This window comes from Loxodonta africana, chromosome 26, assembly GCF_030014295.1.
Source record: "Loxodonta africana isolate mLoxAfr1 chromosome 26, mLoxAfr1.hap2, whole genome shotgun sequence".
Classification (NCBI taxonomy): Eukaryota; Metazoa; Chordata; class Mammalia; order Proboscidea; family Elephantidae; genus Loxodonta; species Loxodonta africana.
Genome location: NC_087367.1, coordinates 25,343,823 through 25,357,328, shown reverse-complemented (window position 1 = coordinate 25,357,328; position 13,506 = coordinate 25,343,823). Strand labels below are relative to the sequence as shown.

The 13,506-nt window shown below is 40.3% G+C and overlaps 1 protein-coding gene across 3 annotated transcripts in view; it reads right to left on the bottom strand.

Moving 5' to 3' along the window:
• Positions 1–7,009, bottom strand: part of ATL2 (atlastin GTPase 2) — a 64,916-nt gene extending 57,907 nt beyond the window's left edge. The window contains exon 1 of one of the 3 annotated variants that reach the window (XM_023555294.2): positions 6,871–7,009. In XM_023555294.2, the coding sequence (XP_023411062.1) occupies positions 6,871–6,988 (118 nt within the window). In that variant the 5' untranslated portion in view covers positions 6,989–7,009. The remainder of the gene's footprint in view (positions 1–6,870) is intronic. The other 2 variants (XM_003416083.4, XM_023555293.2) reach the window with 2 other exon arrangements.
• Between the last annotated feature and the right edge of the window lie 6,497 nt (positions 7,010–13,506).

The window sequence follows — 13,506 nt, the reverse complement described above, 5'->3', positions numbered from 1 at the left end:
ATGTACAAGCCATTTGACCCAGCAATCTGTTTTTAAGAACTTATCCTAAAGGTCAAGATGAATCTACAAAGATATTCATCTAGTGTTATTCGCAAGAAAAAAAACAATATACAAAGGGTTGATTAGGTAAATAATACTATGCTGCCATTAAAAAATCATGCCACAACTATTTAATCACATGGGAAAATGCTCGCAATATAAAATTAAAAAGTAGCTTACAAAAATTATAGTAAGATCCCAATTTAGAAAAAATGAAATTACGAATTTTAAAAAGGATATATACTAAAATGTTAGCAGCAGTTACCACTTGCTGGTGGTATGATTTTTCTTCTTTTTATTTATTTGTTTTTATCTTCCAAGGGGAAACCCTGGTGGCGTAGCGGTTAAATGCTACAGCTGTTAACCAAAGGGTTGGCAGTTTGAATCCACCAGGCGCTCCTTGGAAACTCTATGGGGAAGTTCTACTCTGTCCTATTGGGTCGCTATGAGTCAGAATCGACTAGATGGCACTGAGTTTGGTTTTTTTTTTTTTTTTTTTGTATCTTCCAAGGTGTCTATCAAGATTTATTTGCTTTTGAAATTTAAAAAAATTTAAACTTTTAGAACAAAGTATGAACTATCACATTACATGTATTAGGTTAAGAGCTGTGATCAAAAGCCCTGTTTCATGAGAAGTTTAGCTACAACTTAAAGGCAATAAGTTTCTCTTAATATGTAGCTGTAACAAGATATTTGGCAGCTGCTACACGATTACACGGTTGAGCCTTTTTGAGAACTTCTAGCCTAATTAAAAATTTAGCTATTTTTTGAGAAACAACATCCAAGTCCACTGCCATTTTCCTCTCAACTATAAACAAAAATTCTATACAGCCAGTTCATGTTGGCATATCTATTTAAAAACTAAAGTGCTGATGAAAACAGTGATGTCTGAAACTTCAAAAAAATTTAAGAACAAGGTACATTTCCTGTCAAAATTTCTCTCCAACTTGTCATTCAAAAATCAGCTCCCCCCCATTATGACACAGGTGAACTTAATCCAGTTTCTAATCTCTCATAAACCCCTTCATTCAAATATGAAAAGAACACCACACCTACTAAGCCAATTCTCTCAGCTTTAGAAGTTTCTTCACAGATGGTTTTTAAAGTGCCTTCAGAGATACTGGAAACCCTGGTGGCTTAGTGGTTAAGTGCTACGGCTGTTAACTGAGAAGCTGACAGTTCAAATCCGCCAGGTGCTCCCTGGAAACTCTATGGGGCAGTTCTACTCTGTCCTATAGGGTAGCTATGAGTTGGAATAGACTCAACAGCAGTGGGTTTTCAGAGATACTATGTCTTCAGTACTCAAAAAAAATAAGGTCCTATATTTGTTATAACCATATTTCCACACAAGGAATGGAAAACCAGGAAGGGATTAATGTTACAAATAAAAGTTACAAAGCTCCTACTAGAATCCAAGTCTCCATTTCAAATCCATACAGAAGGTCATAGGAAGTTTACAGTAATTTCTACTTTTGAACTTACAAACTTAATAAACTTTACTCAGAAATATGTAAAAGGTCTATCCCATTTGCATGAAAGCTTAGAACAGAGGTCTAAGTAGGTTTTTAGTTAAAATGTTATATAGTTCTAATCATTACCTATAAACCTACTATAAATGATCACATGAAAAATTAAAAAAGAAAAAAAAAATTTATGGAATTCCCTGCCAGTATGGTTTCATGTGACTCATTTCTTAGGCATTCCTGTGCATATAACAGACCCAAGTTAGGTTTTGTGGTTTGCTATAGGAAAGACAGTGAACTATACTTGGAAACTGCTATGCCTTAAGCTAATGAACCCTGTAACCGAAAATAAACAGTTTAGAGGACTATACCGGCTCAGAATTAAGTGACTCTCTAAAATGCGAATTTATTAAAATTAAGATAGCCGAGAAACATGAAAGCATATTTAAATCGTATTTTGAAAACAGAACAAAGGCTTCTCAAGTTGCCCGTTTTAAAAATTAATTTTTAGTTCAAACTCTCATCTTAAAATAACCACATATCATAGTAATAACTACCACCAACAGAATGTTTGGTGCTACATTAAGCACTTTTATTAAATTTAACACTCATGATAACCCTACCATGAACATATTACTGGCAGTTTACAGATAGACTTAAAAACTTGACAGCCACCTCTCTCAAACTAAACCTCCCTCCATATCACAAGAGGAGAAAAAAAAAAGAAAAACTTTGTTGGCAAATACACACATATAATAGCAAAGTAGTAAAACTGGCACACTCTTCCGTATATGTTACAATGTCTTACACAGAGGCAGCTTTAGAGTTTACAAAACACTTGCACCCTACTGTCTCATTTGTTTCCCACTACAGCCTTATTATGGGGTTATCATCGCCACTTTACCGAGGGCTTCCTGGCACAGAGAGCTTAAGTGCAGTCACTCATGTTTGATTCTTTGTTCTTTTTCCACTACACTATCTTGCTTCTGGAAACCCCGGTAGAGCAGTGGTTAAGTGCTACGGCTACTTATCAAAAGCCTGGGCAGTTCGAATCCACCAGGTGCTCCTTAGAAACTCTATGGGCAGCTCCACTCTGTCCTATAAGGTCGCTATGAATCGGAATCAACTCAACAGCAAGGGGTTTGGCTTGTTTTTTGTTTTGTTTTGTTTAGCTTGCCTCTAAGGGCTCCTGGACAGTAAAAATGGTTTGCACTGGCATTTCGAATCACTCGGCAGCACTGTGGAAGAAAGGCCTGGCAATCTGCTTCCATAAAAATTAAAAACCAAAACCAAACCCACTGCCGTCAAGTTGATTCTAACACAGGGCAACTCCGTAAGTCACATAGTAGAACTGTTCTATAGAGTTTCCTTGGCTGTAATCTTTACAGAAGCAGATTGCCAGGACTTTCTCCTGCAGTGCCTCCAGATGGGCTCAAATGGGCAACCTTTAGGTTACTGGCCAAGTGCAAATTATAGCCCAGAAAATTCTAAGGAGCAGTTCTATTCTGTAACCCACTGGTTACCGTGAGTTGGAATCAACTCGACAGCAGCAGGTTTGGTTTTTTGGTTTTTAATGTGCCTCTATTATTAAAGAAACATTGTTCCCACAATAACAGCATGATGCAAGGAAAGATGAATGACTATATTCTAAATAAATACCCTTCATCAGTTCCATATTTCATCAATAAGTTATTAGAATCACCTGGCTGGCTAGCAGGACACCCAGTTAGCCAGTAACTGGTTATTTCAGTGTGAATCATAGAAACATATTTTATCTGAATAATTTTTATCAAACTGGTAGGTTAGCAAGGGAATCCCCAAGATCCTACTTGTACTGGCCTGAAGACCAAACCCGAAGTCAATCCGAAGTACAAACCTCTTTGGGAAAATAGAGAATGTATAAATGACCTTCTGTGACTCAAAATTTGTTTTAGTAAATATTATCTGCCCATTTACTCCAGAGCAAAAGGTGAGAGTAGCTACTCAAACACATTTTCACAAAACTCCATCCAAGTTTAGCAATACAGGTGCACAAACACAGAGATATGTTAACAAATAACTTGGAAAATCATTTGTAAAATAAGTACCTTGGCTGTGCCCTTCAGAAGACTCCATACTTCTCGATGTCCATAACAAGCAGAACTGTTCTACTTTCTTCAGTAATTATCCTTCCCATTCCTACTTTAAAATTTTCTATTCCGTTTAGTGACTTGCCCTGTCTTTCCTTAATTGCCCCATATTCTTTCCTTCATTAGTATGATTTCAGATTTCATTCAATAAAGTTTTACCCAGTCGTCTATAATCATATGTGAGAATTCTAAATAAAGGTCTCTACCTTCCAAGTCTGGTGAGGAACAGTAAGAGTGCCTCTGAGTAATTCTGCAACTGTGGGCAAGTCACATTCACTCCCTCCAATGTGAATAAAAATATCTTAATTCCCTCATGGGAAGGTTTTAAGAAATAAAATCAAAATGAGATGTTCAAAATGCTTTACAAAGTACCAAGTATTGTAAGTATTGCTGTCATATTTGTGGTCTGGTACTTTCTTCTAGCAATCCATTTTTAAGTCTGTAAAGAAAGCCAACTCTTTCAGGTGAGGAAGAGTAAAGGAGAGGAAGAAAGTAACTTGGGTAACATCTCCATTGTGGGATCAAGTTCTGTTATTCTATACTCACATCTACCTTCCTGAGTTAAACAATGCCCAAATTTTCTAGAAAGTAAAAAACACACCTGGGCTTTGACAACCCAAAATGGCTACATAATCAGAATATCACTAAACTTAAAAAAAAAAAAAGCTGTTTTATAAAATAAAATTAAGAAGTTTAACTTCTACTCCAATTCCTTAGATTTTTGGCTCTTGACTTTGAGAGCCTGTCAAATGGCTTTGCTTTCAATTGTGTGCATCAAACGGGTCTTGCAACTGAGCATAAACAATTTTTTTAAGTGCATCTTGCTACTACTAAGTCCTGCAATTTAAAAATGTCCTGAACTCCAAAATTATTAAAGTTGCAAGCTAATTGGTAATTTTTCCAGTTACTCTTAGCAGCTGCCTAAGTTTAAAACTACCTATACCAAACAGGTAGAAAAAGCATTATTTTGGAAAGGGTCTAATATTTTCACCTGTGAATGATCAAAAACTTTATTCTAAAGTTACAATACAATTGCAAACTAAAAACAAATTTCTAAATACACCTAGGTGCACTTGATTTAAGGCCAGACTCATTTTCACTCATGGTTTATTTTCCCTGTAACAGATTTTTTTTTTTTTTCACTGTAAGGCAGCCCTTTTTCCTTCAAATAAAGAATTCTGAACAGCTTCAAAAACATTTTACTAAATAGATTTAAACACATCCACAGATTCCTCGAGACACAAAGCATCTTCCTATGACTAAATTACCAGAGTAACAGGCGTTACTGTTACTGAATTCAGTTCTTCAACTTCACTTCTCCAGAAAGCAGAGGGAGACAAAGAGTTTTTATTCAGTCAAAATTAAAGGAGTCCCTATTCATTCACAGCCTGTTTGCTCTTACTAGAGACACAAACCCTAACAAGTTTATTTGGTTTTTAATGCAGTAATAGATGACTCAGAGCAAATTAGCAGGGAGAGGACTGTTCTAGGCAGGCATTAGATAGGAACGGCTATTAAGTGAAGGTCAAATGCCAAAAAAAAAAAGACAAACACCTATGGGCAATAGAAAAAAAATGGGCAATAGAGCGTTTAATAAATAGTGGACCCTACATATCAAGTCTCAAGCGTTTCATCTCTTCTCACTGTACTATTGCATAAAAACAATGTGCATAACCATGACTGTGTCATAGTTCTGGTATTCCTAAGAAGGCAACACATGAAACATTTTGGAATGACAACTAAAATGGTTACCTGGGGCGGGGGGGGGGGGGGGCCGGGGGAGCACAAGTCCCTTCCCTAGGACCCAAAAGAGCTAGACTAAGCTACTCGAGAATTCCAACCGGCGGAGGTCTAAAGTAAGAGTCCCTGGTAGTCTTTTTCAGTGGTGTGCTACCACTGCAAACAGTTCTGCGAAGGGCTTCAGTTGGCAAGCAATAAAATCAGCTTTATCTCGTTTTCTTTTTCCGTTAGCAAACTACAGTTTGTCATCTCCTCTGACATATGTCCAACATCTTCAAGCGCTACCAATGATGATTAAGTATAATTTCACATAAACTTTTCTATTAAAGTGAGTCCTCACGTTACTATTTAATCAAAATGTTTTAAATCTCATCGCACGAAACCTTATCAGATACGAGGAGATAAATCTGAAAACAAGATCGTATTTGGTGTATTTAATAAACTCTTATCTAAGCCATGGTCGTACTTCCCCTACTTAAGCGTCTACTATTTATAAACCTCTGTAAAACTTTACGCCTCTCAACACCATCAAAATTCTCATTCAGGAGTTCATGCGTTCAGTTCACACCACAGTGAAAGATCAAATGCTAAACTCCTAAAAATAGTGGTGTTATGAGTGAGAGGGACACATAACACTCTGCTGCCAAAGCAAACGCGTCTTCGAGAGGGCAGGGGCGCTCCTTGTACACGTACAGTAGGAGCTCACATTCAGCAAAGCCAGGGAAGGATGGATCAGGTGACTTCACACCACCGACACCTTCGGCCAAGTCGGGCCCTACCACCGTCTCAGTAACTAGTAAACGACTCAGACCCCAGTTTGGCAACTAAACGTCAACTCGCAAACCTAGGCACGCGCAGTCCACGGGAATGGGTTTGGGGACCGAGGAGCCCCGGATCCCGAGCGCCCAGGCACAGCTCTGGCCTGCGTGCCGCGGCTCCCTCTGGAAGAGTGTTTGAAGAGCTTTCGACCTGGCCGCCAGGTACCTGCTCTGCCCGCGCGCTCCGCGTCCTCCGCCGTGGACCCCCGTCTCGTCCCGGCCACCTTTCCTCCTTCTCCGCGAGGGGAAGGGCAGCGAGTGCCCGCCAGGTGACAGACCGTCCCGCCGTGTCCAGGGCTCCCCGGACCAGGCGGCCCCGCCAACGACCTCCCCGCGCCCTGGCCTGCGGCCCCGGCTCAAGGCCGCCCCCGCAGGTCGGGGCGGACACGGAGGCAGCCACGCGGCCGGCGAGCGGGCAGGGGCCGGGCGCGGACGCAAGGGCCGCCGGTTCACCCGACAGCTGCGGGAGGTGCGGCCACGGGCCGCCCTCTCTGGCCGCGCGCGGCCGGAGCACGGGGCGCGGCAGGGGCTAGGCCCAGCGGCCGGACGCGGCTGCAGGAGGAGAGCTCAGCCGGCCGAGGACGACGAGCCCGCCGCTTGCAGCCGGTGCCCGCGAGCCCGAGCAGCCCGCGCCCTCTCGCCCGACCGGGGCCCTGCGGCCTCCGCCCTGTCAGCCCGTACCTAGAGGAGTCGTGGACGAGACGTGGTTAACCCCGACGCTTGGGTCGCTACTCCGCCGCCGGCGCCGCAGCCCCTGGTGCGGCTGCTGCCTCCGCGCTACCTCGTCCCCCTCCGCCATCTTGTACCGATTTAAAATTAACTCCCCACTGACGTCAAACGCCGCCGCCGCTTTATCAACCTCCCGGGAACCGGTGGGGCGGCCGGCAGGTCCTAGCGCCGCCCAGGTTTCGCACCACCTCTTTCGGCTCCCCGCCCCTGCCCCGCCCCTCGGGGCTTCGCTCCGCCCCCGCCCTGCTGCTGCGCGCTTCTCCGGGCCTCCCACTTCTGGGAGGAATTGAGGGGCGCCTCAACCGTCACCGGTTCACGCCCAACTTCCCTGAGCCCATTATCACGTTCTCCTAGAGCTGAGCTGGTCTGCGTAAACACAGAAGGGATCTCCAGGGTGCGAAGTACCCCCTTCTCAATTCAGTAACCCAGTTCTCTTTAGATCTTTTCTCTGCAAACTCATGTCCTGCATGTGAGCTTGCTTTCACACCCCTTTTCTTCTCTCCTTTTTATCCCCATCTCCTCCTCCAAGGCCCTCCCCTCGCCTCAACAGTCGCCTGTGCCCCACTTTTTTTCTTGATGTTTTCTTTACTCGCAAAAGTCCCCGATGTTGCTTCCCTTCCTGAGACCGTTATATAGTTTGCATTAGCTGCTTTATGCAAGGTATCATCTTGAGAATAAGAAAAGATGCAAAGATAAGTATTTTTGCCCTCAAAGAATTAGCAATCCAGGATAAACTTGCAGTTAGAATTAGCGGTTAAGAGCACTGAGCACGCCGCATCATTGTCCTGCAAAGGGAGCCCCAGAGAATTAAGGCGATTCCCAAGGCTGCACTGCCCACCAATTGGCCAACGAACTGGTATCTTTTTCCTCTATGACACACTGTTTATTTCTTAGGCTACCGGTACAGTGCCCTGGACAGGTCCACCGTTCCTGACTCTAAGGAGTACAGATGGAGAAGCCAAATGCAAGCACAGTCGAGAGGAGGAGCTTGGTTCCATGGTCACCTCAGATCTCTGTGTTTAAAAGGCCTTCCTCCATTTTTCATAGTCAGTAATCCCCCTTTAGTCTCTTATCACAATGAATTTCTTATACCAAACTAAAAACCTCAGTATTACACTAGACTTCTCCTTCCCTCCCCTCCACACCAGCTAAAGTCAACTCCAACTTCTAAATCTCTCTCCAGCTCACCTCCTCTCTATCCCCACAGCCTCCTTCTCGATTTAGGCTCTCATCATCTCCCACTAGACTTCTTCTAACAACCTCCCTGCTTTTCACCCTTCTCCTGTGGGTCCTCCCCACAGCCTCGAGCTTGAGTGTTCTTAGATGACAATCTGATCATGTAGTTTCTCTGCTCAGGATAAAGTCCAGACTCGTCAGAATAGTTCAAAAGGCCTTTCATGATTTGGGTTCCGCCTACATATCCAACCTCACTGTCACCACTCAAATGTTCATTGCTTCATTCTTTGACAAATAAGTCTAGACCCTACAGTGAATGCTGAAGACACCAGCGGTGAACAAGACAAAGTGGTGTCCCTATTTTTTTTTTTTTTTTGTCTCTTTTCACACTTCCATCCTTTCATCATCAGAGAGTGAACTACATGAGCTCAAACATCTGTCTTGATCAAGGTAGATCTCCGGTGCCTGGTTGACAGCAGCACCTCAATAAATGTGTGGAGAATGAATGAATGAATGAGTTACAACTCTGTACCACATTACCTAATGTTTCTAAATTCCAGGTCCTCGTTCTTATAACTAAGTATACAACAGGATTCTTCTGAGATCAAATCAAGAGATGTATTGAGAGCATTTTCTCAACTGTAAAATAGCTAACATTCATGGAATGTTTAATGATCCAGGAACTGTTCAAAGTACTTCATATGTATTAAGCCATTTTATCTTGACAGCAATCCTCAGAGTTAAATGCTATTCCTATTTTCATCTTACAGATAGAGAAACTGAGGCACCAAAAGGTAAACTGAGTTGCCTCAGTGGCAGCGCTGGCACCTGATCCCAGGCAGCCTGGCTCCAAAGTTTATGCTCATTGCTCAGTATAAGAGTGTATAACTCATAGACTGTGAATTCCTGGGTGGAGGAATCCATAACTTATCCATGACAGGTACTTTGGGTTTCTTCCTTCGGTCAATGTAAATTGTATTAAAAGCTATTTCTCCCTAGTTAACAACTTTAAAATGTTTAAATCCCGTAAGGGAAGAAATGGGCAAAAGACATCAACAGAAAATTCACAAAAAGAATTCTAAAAATGGCCCTTAAGCCTATGAAAAAATGTTCAATTTCACCCATAATAAGAGAAATTCAAATTAAAACAACACTGAGAAACCGTTTCTCACACATTAGGTTGGCAAACATTCAAAAGCTTGCAATTCACTCTATTAGCAAGGTCGTGGGGGGAACAGGTAAGTTTCATTGCTGGTAAGAATGCAAGAGGATATAACCCTGTGGTTACATCAACAAAATTCATTCATATGCTTCCATCCACCAATCCCACTTCTGAGCATTTACCCTGAAGATACAACTCGAACAATATATAAAATACATTTACATGAGATTATTCATAGCAGCATTATATGCAATTGCAAAATACTGGAAACTAAGTATCTGAGCATACCATAGACAACTGATTAAATGAACTATGATTAAGTGCTTGCAGTTAAAAAAAAAAAAAAAAGATTTCTATGAACCAATATAGAATGATTTCCAGGAGATAATCTTAAGTGAAAAAAGCAGAATGCAAAAATGCTACCTTTCATGTGACAAGGAGAAATAAGGAAACATACATTTATCTATGTATCTGTCCAAAAAGAAAACAATAAGAATAAACAGGAAAGAATGAAGTTGGTTTTCTCCAAGCGATGTGGGTTATGGGGGTAGAAGGAATAGAGACAGAGCGGCGCTTCCCTGAGTGTACCTTTCATACAGTGTTTTGCTTTTGGTCAAAAAATAAAATTAAATCAACAAAGATGGGGTAGACCTAAAACCAAAGAAAATTAAAATAAATGAACCTAACTATTAAAAATGAATAGCATAACCATAACAAAGAGGAAAAAAAAAAGAGTCAAATAGTTTATAAATACAGTGTTGGACTATATTTCTCAGTCTCAGTTGAAGTAGAGGTAGAAGAGCAAACATCCTGAATTCTTAGTAGGCTTGTTTTTTGTAGTGGCATGGACAAAGCAATTCTGAGCCTGTTTGAGATGTATTATGGGGTTGAACAAATAATTGAATGTGTTGATATTGTGGAAAACCAGGGTTTTCAATGAGGAAAAGGGGATGTACAAATAAGGGAAGGGAGAAGCCAAGATGAACCTACAAGATGGATTAAATTGAGAGTACTTATGCAGACTTATGTTCCGAAAGTATGTGTGTATGTTTGTGTGTGTTTGTGTGTGTGTGTGTGTGTATGTATGTATGCTAATGTATATGTTGTTTTCATTGTTGTTTTGTGGGATAGATCCATTTCAACTCATAGCAACCATATAAGACAGAATAGAACTGCCTCATAGGGCATCTAAGGAGCAACTGGTAGATTTGAACTGCCAGCCTTTTTTTAGCAGCTGAACTCTTAACCATGTGCCACAAGGGTTCCTTCTGACTCACAGAGACACTATAAGACAGAGCAGAACTACCCCATAGGGATTCCGAGACTGTAAACTTTACAGGAGACGATCATCAGATCTTTTCTCCCTTGGAGCAGCTGGTGGGTTCAAACAGCTAACCTTTCAGTTAGCAGATGAGCACTTAGTCACTGTACTACTAGGGCTCCTCATATGTTTATATACATGTATGTATTTCCTAGCTGTGTCAACAGAAAGGGTACCCAAGTAGCAATGAGCATACCTAGTGTCCAGTCTTGTTCTCTAACACCATTCCTCACTGAAAGGAAGCTTATCTCAAAGCTGGGTGAGTACAAGGTGAGTCTTAGACATCTTTTTGCATTGGAAATTAAGGAAGTACTCAAAAATATTATGTTGCAAAGACACAGAAGTCAGCTTGAAGGGGCTTCCATTGGCAAATTTGGGACAATTTGAGCATCAAAATAGTCAAAGACAATAATGAATTATCACTCTTTGGAAAAATAGGAATCTGTGATCCCATAACAATAATAAATAGACAAGTAAATAATGTAGAGGGAGGACTCTTGTTTTTGGTAGAATGCTGAGGGTCAGCTGGTAAATGTGGAGGCAATACTGGAGATGGAAAGTCACCAATTTGCAGTCTTCACACTAAAGATAAGTTCAGATAAGCATTATCTATGTATGCTAAATCCAAGGGGAAAGGCTGTGGAAACAGTCTAGATTAAAGTAGGCTAAAGAGACATGACAACCAGGTGTTTTTAAAGAGACATGACAACCAAGTGTAAGACATGATCTTAGGTGGAAAATGTACTGAAGGGGGAAATGCTATGAAGGACACTATTCAGTTAATTTATAAAATTGGAATTTGGATGGAGAGTAGATAAAAGTAGTGTATCAACATTATATTTTCTGAAGTCAATAACAGTACCATGGCGAAGTAAGAGAATATTCTTATTTATACAAAATATATACTAGAGTGCTTTGGGGTAAAGAGCCATGATATATGCAACTTTCTCTCAAACAGTTCAGAAAAAAGCTATTGTGTATAGGAATAGCAAGGAAAAAAATCAAATATATGGAAACTGAATAACACTCTGCTTAAAAACCACTGGGTAATAGAAGAAATCAAAGATGGAATAAAAAAATTCCTGTAATCAAACAAGAATGAAAACACATCATACCAAACCATTTGGAACACAGCAATAGCACTGTTCAGTAGTCAATGTATAGCAATAGATGCACACATCAAAAAAGAAAACAGTTAAAGAAGCCCACAGCCACCAGAAGAAAGGAAATAACAAAGATCAAAGCAGAAACAAATGAAATAGAGACTAGAAAAACAATAGAAAGAGTCAATGAAACCAAACATTGGTTCTTTGAAAGGATCAGCAAAATCGAGAAACCGTTGTCCAAATTGGCAAAAGAAAAACAGGAGAGGACACAAATAACCCAAATAAGAAATGAAATGGGGGACGTTACAACAGACCCAACTGAAATAAAAAGGATCATAACAGAGTACTATGAAAAACTCTACTTCAACAAATTTGAAAACCTAGAGGAAATGGACAAATTTCTAGAAGCACAATACCTACCCAAACTAACACAAGCTGAAGTTGAAAATCTGAACAGACCTATAACAAGAGAAAAGATTGAAAAGATTATTTTTAAAAAAAACCCAACAACAACAGCAACAAAAAAGCCCTGGCCCAAATGGCTGCTACCAAACATTCAGAGAAGAGCTTACACCAGTACCACTTAAACTATTCCAAAACATAGAAAGGGAAGGGATACTTCTGAATTCATTTTATGAAGCCAGCAATAACCCTGATACCTAAACCAGGCAGACACCACAAAAAAAAAAAAAAAAGAAAGAAAGAAAATTACAGACCAATATCTCTCATGAATATAGATGTAAAAATTTTCAACAAAATTCTAGCCAATAGAATTTAGCATCATATCAAAAAAATAACACAACACAACCAAGTGGGATTCATACCAGGTATGCAAGGATGGTTTAACGTTAGAAAATCAATCAATGTAATTGACCACTAAATAAAAGAATCACATGATCATCTCAATCAATGCAGAAAAGGCATTTGACAAAGTCCAACACCCATTCCTGATAAAAACTCTCAAAAATAGGTATAGAAGGGTAATATCTCATCATAATAAAGGGCATCTATACAAAACCAACAGCCAACATCATTTGAGAAGCTGAATACATTCCCCTTGAGTCCAGGAACAAGACTAGGATGCCCTTTATCACCACTCTTATTTAACATTATGCTAGAAGTCCTAGCTAGAGCAATAAGGCAAGAAAAAGAAATAAAGGGCATCTGAATTGGTAAGGAAGAAGTAAAACTGTCCCTATTTCCAGATGATATGATACTATACATAGAAAACTCAAAAGACTCCACAAGAAAATTACTGGAAGTAATAGAAAGATTCAGCTGAGTAGCAGGAAACAAGATGAACAAACAAAAACCAGTTGGATTCTATACACCAATAAAAAGGATGATGAAAAGGAAATCAGGAAAACAATATTTTTATAATAGCCCCTAAAAAAATAAAATACTTAGGAATAAATCTAACCAGGAATATAATAGACCAATACAAAGAAAACACTACCGCAAGAAACCAGAAGAGATCTACGTAAGTGGAAAAACATACCATGCTCATGGTTAGGTGAACTCAACATTGTGAAAATGTCAATTCTACCCAAAGCAATCTACAAATACAACGCAATTCCAGTCCAAATACCAACAACATTCTTTAAAGAGATGGAAAAACTAATCATTAACATTATATGGAAAAGAGGCCCCAGATACATAAAGCAGTATTGAAGAAGAAGAATAAGTTAGGAGAACTCGCACTACCTGGATCTCAGAACCTACTATACAGCTACGATAGTCCAAGCAGCCTGGTACTGGTACAACGACAGATACATCGACCAATGGACCAGAATTGAGAACTCAGATGTAAATCCAGCCACCTA